The following is a 13,805-nucleotide window of genomic DNA, read 5'->3' as shown; positions in this document are numbered from 1 at the left end:
GTTTCCTCTAGACATCTAGCCGGCATCCTCCTTCACCTTCAAGCTTTTCCTCCGATGCAGCCATGTCACTTTCTCAATGAGGTTGAGTCTGGACCACCCTATTTAATATTGCAACTCTTCCCCATCACTACTTATCCCATTAAAATCTTCTATTGTTTCACTGGACTTGTCACCCTCTAGTATTTCACGTAATTTGGCATTTATTATGTTGGTTTGACTTCCCATGCCCTCCCTACATGTGTGTGAGTTTGAAAGGCTTCCTCTCATATCCCAAAACTATGATGTATAATATAGGAGTTACTACATATTGTATTAAGTGAAGTTTAGAATTAATTAACTCTAAGAAAAAATCAATTAAAATGGAAAGTGAGATGAATGATTTTTCGATCTTTGTATTCTAGGTGTAACTTCATATGGCCCTTTACATATTCTTTATCACTTTAGAGTTACTTCTTGCACCCTACTGGAGAAGTTGACCTTACTAGAGGTGATTTTATTCAAGGTCAGGTCCTTCAGCATATTCACATTTGCATCCTCTACATACACTCAGCAGAGTGTCTTACATATATGAAGAATTCAATAAATCTTTCTTAATTCATGAATTAATGTCACACAGGAAAATAACAACAACAACAACAACAAAAAACGCTGTCCTGGGATGAGTTTTAAGAAAAGAATATGCTTACTTTAAAATAAGCTCTGGAAACATTGTCCTTCTATGTAGTGATGTACTCCAGCACACATCATAAAAAAACAAAATGTGAGAGTTAACCTTCAGATACATGAGCATTGTACAGTTTTGAGAGAGTAGTGAGTTATACACATATTTTTTTCCAATGTTGAGATTGCATCTACCAGAGCCTCTCTAAGACAAGTAAATTGCTGATAAGCTACCCAGGGCTTCCTGAAATAAAAACCATCAGATTACAGTCACCAGTATTTTTTTTTTCCTTTTTGTAAAGCTAGGACTTTTGATCTTAAAAATTATGGAGCTGGTCTCACATAACTAGCTGATTTTTTTTTTTTTTAAAGAAAGGCAATCACTTCTTTTGTCTCTTCACCTGAGTCATTCTCGCCCACCCAAGATTCCCTGAACATCTGCAGACCTATGCTTGTATGAGCTTTTGTTCCAGAAAAAATATTCACAATTTTATAAACTTTCAAAGGGTTCTCTGATGTCGGGGGGCCGGGGGGAATTAAGAACCACTGTTGCTAAAAGATAATTAATTTGACTGATACATATTGTTAACTTGATATTTTTCTGTCACACGAACAAAGTTTGAAATAGTAGGATAATATTTTATATTATATTATAAAAGAGGGAAATAAATACCTGTTATTTCTTTTAGTTTTCTAGAGAAGAGATACTGTTAGAAATCACTAAATTTGCTTGCTCTAGTCTAGTATGGCATATGCTATCTATAGTTGGAGATCTATTTATAGTGTGCCAAACAGCATAGTAACTAGCACATTGAGCATAGGTATATAATTTGACTCACTTCAATTATTCTAAAAGTAAACATTTATCTCAAACACCAACCTGAACTAGCATTTGCAAAGCAGGAGGAGGGAAACAAAGATCATAAATATAAGTTCTGTCTTAACAATGTTAATGTTTTTTACCTAAAGTGGGGTCTGGAAGCTAATTCCTTTGGAATACTCATGTATTTTCATTCTCAAAAATAAAAATAGCTTATGCCACGGCAAACCTCAAAAAGAAATATGTCTGCCAGGAAGAACTCTTTAATGTTTACTGGGCCCAAATTCAGAACCAGTGTCTAGCAGCCATTGCTGACAGTCCTCTCACACACACTGTGTTTCAGGGAAAAGCTACAGACTAAGTTTTCAAGCTTCCTGCACTGTACTTCTGCCATGTGCCTCAACCCTTACAGAGGAGTTCCTGGTACTGTCCTTCACCAATGGGCTGAGACTTGACCATCCAAATGGAACTACACAACTATATCCTCATTTGCATCTTTACTGACCAATCAGAGTAGCTCCATAATGACCAATCAAAACACATGATTCCAACCAATCTGGACAGTGGTATTTGGACAAGTGAGACTGTGTAAATTTGGATTCCTTTTTTGCATAAGAATGGACCAGTTAGGGACTAAGGAAGGTACTTTCTCTATGAAAAATAGACTCCCTTTTGCCTATCTCCTGGAGCCACTTTAGGTTTCCTTTAGAGACGTGTCTCCCTGGTTTGCAAACTGTTTACCTGAATAAAGTTTCTCCTTTTACTGTGCCCCAGACTGGGGACTCTTGTTGGCATTAGATCAGTGTCAGTGACCTTTTGTTGACATCATATAAAACAACATCTATCCTGCGTTGATGGGCCAACTTGTGAGCCTACTTTGATTTGGACATTATTTAGCTATGTCTATTTTCTCATGAATCAATGTTACTTTCTGGCTCTTATTTAGAGCTGAAGTAGTCCTGGCTTTGGTTTCCCAGACCCTATGGGAAATCTTGATTTAGAGTATATCTTCCTAATCAACCAACTTTCAATATAATGAAAACATTTCTATCCACATTACACTGGGGAAAAAAAACAAACAGGATTTTAGAATTAGATTGTTTCTTGTTTCCTTTATGTGAGGGGAGGAAGGGGTGGCTTACAATCAATGGCACTGAAATGTACACGAAAAATCTAATTATAGAAAATATATAGGACATGGTTAGCCAGCTCAATAATTTTGCACCTGGTAAAGAATTCAACAAGCTTCTCTACTTCTCTATTCATCAGTCATAGCAGAAACCAAGACAACTGACAAATCCTAAACATCTCAGAAAACTTAAGGATAGTACATCCCTTCAAAGGCAATTTGATAACAACAAAAGAAAACAAGTTTCCCAGTTTCCTTTAAATTCATTTGAAACAACTGCACACAATGCTAGATACCAGCAAGCACCCATATCAGCTGTGTCTTTATTTTCTAAGTCATAATATTGAACAGCTATGTAATAGTCTCATTAACATTTTGTTGAATACACAATAGGTCAAAAGTAATTCATTACAGCACCTATTTATTTGGAAGATGCAAATTATAAGGTCTAATTAGCTCACTATCAATTTTGCCTCAATGCTGGTCCCTGAAAATGACTGTAACCCACAAAAATGATGACTATTACCACAAAAAAAAAAAAAAACTATACAAGATTTAAATTAAAAGATTTGCAAGTATTAGCTTTTCCTGAAATTTAAGAAACAGTATCCATACATATAGTACAGCTGGAACTAAATATTTGTGAAAACTCCCTGGAAGGCACTTTAGCAATATAGATTGAAAAAACTTCCACATCCTTGACTTCTGATAAAATTAAAAAAGAAAGAAAGAAAGAAAGAAAGTAAAACCATAGAGTTTAGTGCTTAAGTGCCTGGGCTCTAGCACTAAAGAGCCTAGAATTGAAGCATTAGTTCTTCACTTATAAGTCAAGTGACCTTGGGCAAGTGACTCAACATCTCTAGCCTTCATTTTCTTATCTCTAAAATAGAGTAACAACAGTACCTTTCTCATATGTCTACTTTGAGAATTAGAAGATTAAAATATATATAAGTGCACTTAGAATACCAGGCAGAGTAAAATCTGTGTTAGCCATTTTATTGCCAAAACTCTTCTTTTCAGTGATATTTAACCACCACAAAAAATATGGAAATAAATAGAAAGTTCAAGTTTATGAGAACTATAAAGTAACTTCACAGATCTATATAATGCTTATGACCTAATACTTCAAGAAAGCAAAAAACATCATTGTACATAATTTCATAATTTTATATGACTTTATCTATGTTAAACATATTCATACAAAAAGACTGAAAGAAAATACAAGTGTTGTTCAACATATATATATTTCTATGTGGCATTAAGGATAATTTCAACTTCTCTTTTATAATTTTCAGATTTTTTCTAAACTTTCTATAGTATTCATATACTGTATTACTTTTGAAATTTTTTAAAAAAATGAAATTTATTCTTAAAAAAATTAGTACCTTTGGGGCTGGGCTTGGAAGAGGGATGAACAGGTGCAGTACAGAGGGAGTTTAGGGCAGTGAAAATATTCTGTATAATATCATAATGGTGGATACATGTCATTATACATTTGTCCAAATCCATAGAATGCATAACACCAAGAGTGAACCCTAAGCTAAACTATGGACTTTGGGTGATGATCATGTATGAATGTAAGTTCATCAATTTTTGTAAACAAATGCATCCCTCTGATGGGGAATGATGACAATAGGGGAGGCTATGTATGTGCGGGAACAGGGGGTATATGGGAAATCTCTGTACCTTCCCCTCTATTTTCTTGTGAACCTAAAACTGCTCTAAAAAAATAAAGTCTTTATAAAATAAATAAATACATTCATTTTTTAAAGAAAAAAAGAACCCTTTGTTGTTTTCTAATATTTTATTTCAGCTCAATGTCAGTGATGAACATTTCAATCAGAACTGAAGCATCAGCGTGTTGGAATTGTACCCCTCTAATTCTCAAAAATTGCCCATGACATTTTTCATGAATTGTTCTGTAGATGGTTCTGTAGTTAAATTTGTTTGGAAAAATATATTTTACTCAAATTTGCATTTCTATCTTTTCACCTACATTTAAGTACCTGAGATCCTCAGAGCAGTAAGGGTGGAAAAAAAACACAAGCAGGGTAACAATGAAACCTATTACATTAGTTTTATTACCTATTACTTCACTATTGCCTGAAAGCGCATGTTTGTTACTTTGAGGCTGCCTGAGTTTCTTATTGGCAAATTCTCTGAGTCTTGAATGGTATAATGCTTTGGCAATGGAGAGACAATGAAAGATGGTCATTGGTTCTCTTTATTTTCTCAAAAGCATTCTGCGTTCTCAGTAACAGGCCAAGCCATCATACTCAAGAAAAGAAAAATTAAAAAGCATTTTGGCATTTGGTAAATATACTCCAGTTTGGGAGGTAGACTGTTGAATAGGGTGGTAAAAGTACATTTATTGCTACATTTGAATGAACTGTGAAATTTCATTCATTCACAACTTTAGAACTCAGAAAATACTCCAGAGATTATTCTCTATAATTGGTTCTAGTAATGGATTTTATATGCACGGGTTCATTAACAAAACATATTTGGTAGGATTTCCTAGATGAATAAACTACAGAACTTCAAGTAGATAAGCCATTAAAAAAGAGAAAAACATAAAAAGAAAAAGAAAAATACATTGAAGATAATTGTTAATTTTGTGTTTATCAGCCCCTGAATGGATTGTTTCCTATGGGTTTTCAAACTTTTCAAAGTTAAACGTAAGTTTAATTTATTAATTTATTTATCATATTATAAGAAAAACCCTGGGTGCTTTCCAATCCACAGCCACAATGCTGACACATATTCCCACCCATGAAGTCCAATCACTGAGTGATCCCAGGGCAGTGACAGAACAACTCATCTTAATTGGTTCCCTGGTTCCTACATGAGAGTCATGTCTGCTCACAAGGCTTAGCAAAAAGAAAAAGAAAAAATGTGTGTGTGTGTGTGTATGTGAAACCCATAGAGCAGCTTTGTTACTTAAAATCATAAATTGAAACACTGTGAAAAATGTTCAAACTTATAATCAATGTAAAACAATTCACCTTTGTTTTCAAATAAAAGGCTGTTTATTACATGTTCCAGTCACTCTCTAATTAACATGATCTGTGAGCCCATATTAACACCAACCCATGATGCAAAACACTTTACCAGTGAGATCTTCATAAATGAAACAGGCAAATTGGTACCTACACATGTCAGATTATTTGAGAATTATGTTAAAAAAGCAATAGATCTTTTTTCTACATTTCTAAAAATGGATCACCCCACACCTAAAAACCAGTAATAGTTCATTTTATCCCTAAAACCTTACAGTTTCACCACAATTTAAGTGTGTGTGTGTGTGAATCTGCAGAAAAAGCAACATGGATTAATTTTGTATTCCAATGCTATTTCCTGGTAATTCCTTCTCCATCTACCTCTTTTAACTATTATCTACATCTCAAAGAAAGATCCAAAATCTTCCATTTTATGTCTTAATTCCCCCAAAGAATTTATCTTCTTAAAACTCTTCAATGTTTAGTTATAACAATTGGGGTATCCTGTACATGGCATTGATCTATTTGTGTTAATAATAACCTGAATAAATTATAAGTTTCTTAAAATTCATAGCTTACAATCTTTTTAAAGCTTCTGCTCTTTTCACCAAAGGGTTTTCATACTACTAAGAACACAGAAAGCATTGGTTTATTAATCTACAATACTCACTTTTATTCTCAATTCTGCTTTTTTCCCCCAACTCTAGATCATAATGAGAGTGGCCAATAAAAGCAGTAATGCCTTTTTACACTATTGATGCTCAAAGACATGATAAATGCATCCCAAACTAAACTTCTGAGCTCATGAGACCAGAAACTGTAACATATTCATCTTCATAACAATAAAAAGATAATATAGCACATAGTAGGTGCTGAATAAATATGTTGAATTATACTTAGGGCTTTTCCATTATGATATAGAAGACCAAAAGTTCCCTATTATTCCTGAAAAGTCAAGTTACTTGAGGTTTTACTAAATCCTGACAGCAGAATAAAACTGCCCTTAGACTTTCCAAAACTCTTGTTCCTCTTCTTCCAATATATAATCCAATTATAAATAATTAATAATAATTAAAAAACTAACCATAAAAGACACGCAATGTAATAATGGAGTTTTGTTACCAATTATTAGTATTTCAAGCAGCTACTATCACACTCAAATCTACCCCACTAACTGAATTTTCAGATAACTAAAGTCCAGAAAACTTTTAAAAAGAAAAACACTTTCAAAATAACCTCAAAAAAAAGTCTAATATTGTTGGCAGAGTTTATGCAACTAAAAAGGATACAGTATTAGAAATAATGTATTGCACTTTAGATAGAATGAAAAAACAGCAGAAAAGAAAAACAAGTATCATATGGTGACTGACACAGTGATCTAGGCATACTCACTCTTTAATTTCTAATTTCTGTTTCAAGTTAATGAGAGCTCTCAGTTAAATTATATGAAAGCACATTAAAGCCTAAAAGCATAACATTGACCATAAAGGAATTAGAATTCTAAATATAACAGTTTATATTTAATATATAGCAATGATAAACTGCCAGAATATTGAATGTAACGATTGATTGATAAATTTATAGTGACATTTATCTTTATAAGTCATAGGTATAGAGAGCAACAAGGTTTGTAACTTACAAAGTTTTCAGTTACTCCTCCATTCAAAACTACATCAAAGACATGTTCGGTCACATGTGCAGTATTATCTTAAAAAGTGCTGGCAACTGCAAGATGTCATAGGTTACATATGTCCTATAAATATTTTGTTCTCAGAATAACTATCATTCATATTATATATAAATAGCCACTGTTTTGAGATTCAGCCATAGGATAATATAACTCTGTGAAAACTTAGTATGATGGTATCCTCACAAAAGTATTAACAATCACATCATATCACTTACCCTGCGTACATTTCACTCTCAGGGGTGAGATTTTTACCCCAATAAGCCCTGGCAGCCAATCAAAGCTTCCAAAGCATCAAGCAAAATTTTATCTCTGCATCTGTCTAGAAGACAGATCCTCTCATTTACGAGGTTGATATTATCTATGCTTGTCCATTCCTTTTATAAACTACCCTCGCCCTTAAATATCTCCCAGTAAATGAAGACACACAGCACGAAAGGAAGAGACACCCACAGGACTACCCGCCGTTTTTTCCTTTGTTGATTTCTTGCTGATTCTAACCAAGAGCCACAGGGAAGTTAAAAGTTTCACTATAGATCTATCTACCTGGTCTCCAAATGTTTACAGAACAATGATGCAAAGCAGCACCAGGACCATGGGCAGTTTCTTGTCATTTATTCTGTCTCAAGTAGGGAGTGGAGTGACACATCATAAGGAAGGATGTGCCCACAGATGCAGAGTTTTGATTAACTACCTTCCTCTTAATCTCAGCCTCCTGGCTAAGACAGCAATTATGTTATACTGTGCTGATGTAGGTTTCCCACATCCCCCACCTTAGAAACCTCAACAACTATAAAGCACAATTCTGCCAAAAGGAACATGCCCAAATTTGTTCATTTTTTACAACGCCATAATGTTTCAGATGAAAACACAGCCTGCCAAAAAACGTCAAACGAAAGGATAACAAAGAAATGAACTGCATCTTTAGGCTTGAATTTCAATGCATAACCTTGCCATCTGTCAACCAGTTGTGAAGCAACGATTCTAAAGAAGCCCTGCAAATGTGAACAAGTTTTTTCCTCACATCTATCATCTATATCAATCTCTAATCTCAGAACCTCAGAAGTAATTATGTTCTGTCTGTGGAGCACCCTACAGGAATGGCATTTGCCACTGGCAAACAGAACTCTGCCAATGAATGGGCCATTTTAATAGACTTGCATTTGGTAACAAATGTGGAGTTCAGGTCACAGAGGTAATGGAGAGCTGGAGAGAAAGGGCGGGGGCACTGTTTCCTCATATTTGGATTGGAAACTGGATAGAGGTTAATCTCTAGAGGCCAGACATCCAAACAACCCTCAATTTCCTCCCACTTGGCCTCAGAAACAAGATTACAATTTGGGATTTAGACTAAGTCTCACCCCTTCCCTTCCCAGCTCGGCCACCACCACCTTAGAAGTTACAGTCTTAGCTCTCCAGCAACTGCGGGTGTGGACTCCCTGGCTGGGAACCGCAACAGGCGCCCACTCCATAGCAAAACAGCGGGCTCGGACTCTGCCACCAGCTCCACGACTCCACGAGCTGCCAGCCTGGCTCGCGGGAGACCCTTCCACTTGCAAACGAGTCTTCGCCCACGCCTGGAGCTGCCTTCTGAGTTACGCATCCTCAGCCCTGATTCTGCCTCCGTTTCTTTCTATCCGGATCTCGGAGGGTGGGGGTGTGGGAGGGCAGAAGGGGAATGGTGAAATGGAAGGGGAGCAGGAAAGAACCAAAACAGTCCCGGTTCCCAATGGCCAGGACGCTACTGGCAAGACCCTGGCGCACGCACAGAACACACACACACACACACACACACACACACCCTGCTCCCCAGGTTCAATGCTACGCCCTGGGAGGAAGGAAAGGTGGGCGGGGGGCGGGGGGGAGAGAGTTACTGGGAGCGACATTCGAAGGAGAGCAGGAGATTCCTCAGGAACTGTTAAAGTGAGAAACTCCCAGACCCCTTCTACATCCCCAAGTCTGGGCTCTCCTGCCAGCAGCCCGGGTGCCTTCCGTCCACCAGGGCTCAGAAGGCGGGGAGGAGAGACGGAGCCGAGAAGCCCAGCTTCCCCCAGGCTGCCTTCCCCAGCCTGGCCCAGGGCCCGGAACCTTGCCCGGCTTCAGCACCAGCTTGGGGAGGCTGCCAGGCAATGATCGACTTGCCAAAGGACTCTGGGGGAGCAGGAGGGCTAGAGAGGAGCATCGTGCGCGCTCCAGCCCGGCCGCTCTTTTCTTCCTCTGTTGACACACCCCCTATCTCCCCCCTCCCCCGACATTACACACACACACACACAGATACAGAGACACGCGCGCGCTCACCACTCCCCCCATCCCAGGTCCATCGATTAAAACACTAGTTGATTTCTTCCTGATTTAAAAAAAAAAAAAAAAGTGAAACAACTCTTCTCAGCAGTAGCCGGAGCAATGAAAAGTCCGTCTGCAGGCGTCTGGCTATAGTTTCCTAGGAGTTTAGAAATCTGGCTGTCCCCAGTGAACCCCGACAGAGAACCCCAAGGGGGCGAAGGGAGACGAACTCCTTCCCCACCCCCGCGCCTCTCACCTCCTTAAGTTCCTTGGCCACGTCCTTCAGATCGCCCAGGACTAATTCCAGATCCTCCACGATGATCTTGATCTGCTCCTTCACCTGGGTTTTGGAGGCTGCCGGCGGTCCCTCGGCAGGAGAGGACAAGGAGGGGGTCCCCTTGGACTTGGCTGACATTCTTTGGGGCCAAACGAGGCAGGTCAGCACAGGCGGGCGAGGGAAGGCTGCTGCGCGCCCTCGACCCTGGCGCTGCTGCGGCCGCTGCCGCCCGGATCCCTCCACATCTTGGACGCTCCCTGGACGACCGCGGGTGGCTGCGCTCCGCGCTCCGCTGGGCGGCCGCACTGTGGTGCTGCCATCAACTCCCCGAGACGCGGCGCTCGGCACCGGGCTGCAGACCCGCAAGCAGCGCGCCTGCGCCTCCTCCCGCCGCCGCCCGCCGCTCGCGCACAGACGCTCTCGCTCCCGCCCGCGGAGGGGGTTCCCGGGTGCCGTGCCTAGGGCTGGCAGCTGCAGTTCCCGCGGCACTTCCCCCCGGGATCTCTTCCACAGCACCTGGGTGTCAGGGATCAGGGAGACAAGTTCCTGTCCTGCCCACCCCCTCGTCTCGATCTCGAAATGCCATAATCAGCAGCCTGCTATATGTCTTCTCACATCTATTACAGCTTAAATTCCTTCTGCTTCACCGCAAGCAGAGACCCGAATCCCCACCACGCTTTCTGATCAATTCAGAAAGAACCACAGTCGGGTCAGGAGTTAGATTTAAGGTCAGAAAAGCGACCCTAAATATTTATCCAGGACCAAAGTATCTCCAGAAGGTCTCTAATTATTCTCCAAGTGACTACGAGTTAAACAGAGGTGCACTTACTTCTGCAGAAAACAAGAGATGCGCATCCATAGCGACCCCCTCACACCGTGGCGTCATGGAATCAAGCAGTGTTCTTAAAAGAGGTTGCCTAATCTTGCCGATCCCACAAAGCTACTAGAGGATGTATTAATTTGAAGTCCCCACACCAAAAATCCCCCAGGAGACTGAGTCATCTTGGCTGCATTTATCTGGGACAGCTCTTTCTTTTCTTTTTTTTTTCTTTTCTTTTTTTTTTTTTAAACTGTCCTTCCTCTTTTCCTGACATATGTTGATGTATGTTTTGTCTACAGGGGGGAAAATACCGGGTCTGGATGGATAGCCTCTTGAGGGAGCTGAATAAGAATTTACCTCCAACTTTTTTTCCATCTTTCTTTTCTTTTCTTTTTTCCTGTTTTTTTTCCCCCTTCATTTCAAATCCTTTGCTTGAAATAACTGTCTGACTGTGGTGTCAAAAGAATGTACGGAAGGGAGTTAATAGGTAGGCTTCAGCTTCATTCTCCGTAGGTGGCTACCATTCTCATTAGCTAAAGTTTTAATTTCCTTAGTAGCAAACCCATGAGCTATTAGCTACTGACCTGGCAGACTAGGCTAGTGTACTTTATTTTCCTCAGTGCACACTACTCCAAATCATTATTTTAATAGGTTTTCCACATTGGTCATGCCTTAGCAGAGCTCTCTGTTTCTTGCTTCTTGCACCCCCCAGGTCTTATCCAACCTGCTTCTATTACATGAAGAAAATCTTGGCATCTCTCCTCTTCCCAGTTCCTTAAGCCCCTCATCATCAATCACTGTCTTCTTTCTGGACAGGTCATCCTGACAAAAGGTTTGGAAGTCATATTTGGAATATGAAAGAAGAAAGAGACAAGAGCATTGAAGATAGAAATTTAGAACTGGTATCAAAAGAATAACAGCATTGAAAAATACATCGAACAATCAGTGGAAATAGAAGAAAGGTGAAAAACAGAGGCTGCTGAAAGATAATTAAAATAAAGAAAGAATAAAAGAACCAGTGTGCAGTAAGCAGACTTGGAGAGGAGAATAGAGAAGAACTAATTAGAAGTGTTAAACGAGTAATATGCTTGAGTTCTCTGAGGTTGGGAGAATAGACTTTTTTTAAGTTATTTTACTCTGCAGGTTCTTTATTTTATAAAGACGTAACAGTAAAAATTAATTATATCAGGTATGCAAACTCCCACGCTGGAAATTCCTGATCTCTAATGATACTCTTTATTTCATATCTGAAAAATGGTCAGAAACGGTAGGAGATGATATGAGAAAAAAAAAGAGAAAGGGTGCTCTCTAGATTTGAATCTTTGACTCTTAATAGTAGGCAAGTAAATAGAGAATACCCAAAACTCAAAGTATAATAATTTTAGAGAAGACTATTGGAGAAAAGGGAAGGAAGTGGTGTTTTATTCCCACTGAAAATATCCTCTTAAAAGAATATTTCCATGATACTCTGAAGCTCCTTCACTTAAAGATTAAAAAACAATTTGTTTTCCTATGATATCCATTGTTATTAATGAACCAAACTATTCTGGCTCAAAACCGAATAATAATTATTACTCTAAAACACACCATCCAAACTCACATCACAATTTACTCTTAAATAATGGCTATCATCTATCTATATCCATATCTCACTACAATATGTAGTTAACTGAAAGGGGAAAAGTTAAAATTGGTTTCCAAACCCAAACTGAAAAGCTAGTAGGATCCCAGCAGTGGTAGCTACCACTGTCTCCCAGCCATTAAGTAGCTATGGGTAAAATATCCCTAAAGGAATAAAATTTTACAAAGAGAGTTAAAAATATTGAGGGGAAAGAGGTAGAATGAAATGGGTATCATTTATTGATATGGGTATCAATAAAGTTTATTTACTCCTTATTTTTTTATTACTCTTATGGAAAAATCATCCATTCCTTTGGATCATCCTGAACTCTCACAGCTGAACATATATGATGCTTTAAAGCCAAGTACGGGGACCAAATAGAAAAAGTGACACAATAAGGTTTCTGATGAATCTATCAATAAACTTGTTTATATACTAATGCTAACTACAAATGGGTACATATTTAAATCGTATCACTCATAAACGTAGAATAACATATTTCTAAATAGAAAAGGAAGGTCTTGGGTATAGAAGTAATTGTGCACCCAATATTTTATTATTTCTGTCTCTTTATTTATTATTTTTCTGTGTTTTGCAGCAGGAAAAAATGGATAATTATAGGAAATCATCTAATGGCTGTTTTTTTAGTTACAAGCACTTACCAGTATTCCTGTGTGCGTGTGTGTGCAACTTTGCACACATGCATGCACATGTATATAATTTATTGCAATTGATCCCTAAAAACTGTATAAGGAAATGCTATGACACAGACATAATTTTTAATTCACAAAGAGTTCAAGTATATTCCCAAAATATTTTGTCCCATTTTGTTGGTAGTGGCTCTTATTGATATACTACCCTAACAACGCTCATCAATTTTCAGAAAATGGATGAAATGAATAATATAAAATCATTCCTAATGGAGACTTTTGGTGTTCTTTTTTTTTCTGTTGCATGAACATATTTTTGTTTGTAAAATGAAATAGTTACTAGAGATATTCGGAAAGGAGAAAGAGGAGGAGAAAGAGATCGAAGAAAAGAAGGAGGAGAAGGAGGAGGAAGAGGAAAAATGACAGCTTTGTGGAGAGTGGTAGGGAAGGATGTGGAGGTCTAAAAGAGAAAATATTGTTAGTGAAATGCAACAGAGAAAGATTAAAAAATTAGAAAAGTTCTGTGTGTGTGTGTGTGTGTGTGTGTGTGTGTGTATACATATATAGTAACTATTAAATATTGCATATGTCTAGGCAGTGGTTCTCAAACTTTGGCATGCATTAGAGCTTGTTAAAACACAGATTGCTGGACCCCACGCTCAGGGTGTCCAACCCAGTATGTCTGGGGTGAGATCTGAAATTTGCATTTTAACTACTTTCTAAGTTGCTGGAAAGTGACCACACTCTGAAAACCACTGGTTTGAAAGATTAAAATAAAAGCTTTGCTACTTTTTCAGCCAGAATATCTAGCCTCTTGATCTCTTGATTATATAGTTTTTATACTATGGATGAGAAATTA

At 38.3% G+C, this 13,805-nt stretch overlaps 1 protein-coding gene across 4 annotated transcripts in view; it reads right to left on the bottom strand.

The window, feature by feature from the left end:
- PRR16 (proline rich 16) overlaps positions 1–10,729 on the bottom strand; it is a 271,710-nt gene extending 260,981 nt beyond the window's left edge. For all 4 annotated transcript variants that reach the window (XR_004423467.1, XR_004423466.1, XM_033109852.1 and 1 more), the window contains exon 1: positions 9,835–10,729. Coding sequence is in view for 2 of the 4 variants with exons in the window: in XM_033109852.1 (XP_032965743.1) it covers positions 9,835–9,993 (159 nt within the window). In the remaining 2 variants the exon portion in view is untranslated. The remainder of the gene's footprint in view (positions 1–9,834) is intronic.
- Between the last annotated feature and the right edge of the window lie 3,076 nt (positions 10,730–13,805).

The sequence above is a fragment of the Rhinolophus ferrumequinum genome, chromosome 7 (genome assembly GCF_004115265.2).
Source record: "Rhinolophus ferrumequinum isolate MPI-CBG mRhiFer1 chromosome 7, mRhiFer1_v1.p, whole genome shotgun sequence".
Classification (NCBI taxonomy): domain Eukaryota; kingdom Metazoa; phylum Chordata; class Mammalia; order Chiroptera; family Rhinolophidae; genus Rhinolophus; species Rhinolophus ferrumequinum.
Note: the sequence above shows the minus strand (reverse complement) of the source record. Positions and strands in the feature narration are given on the sequence as shown.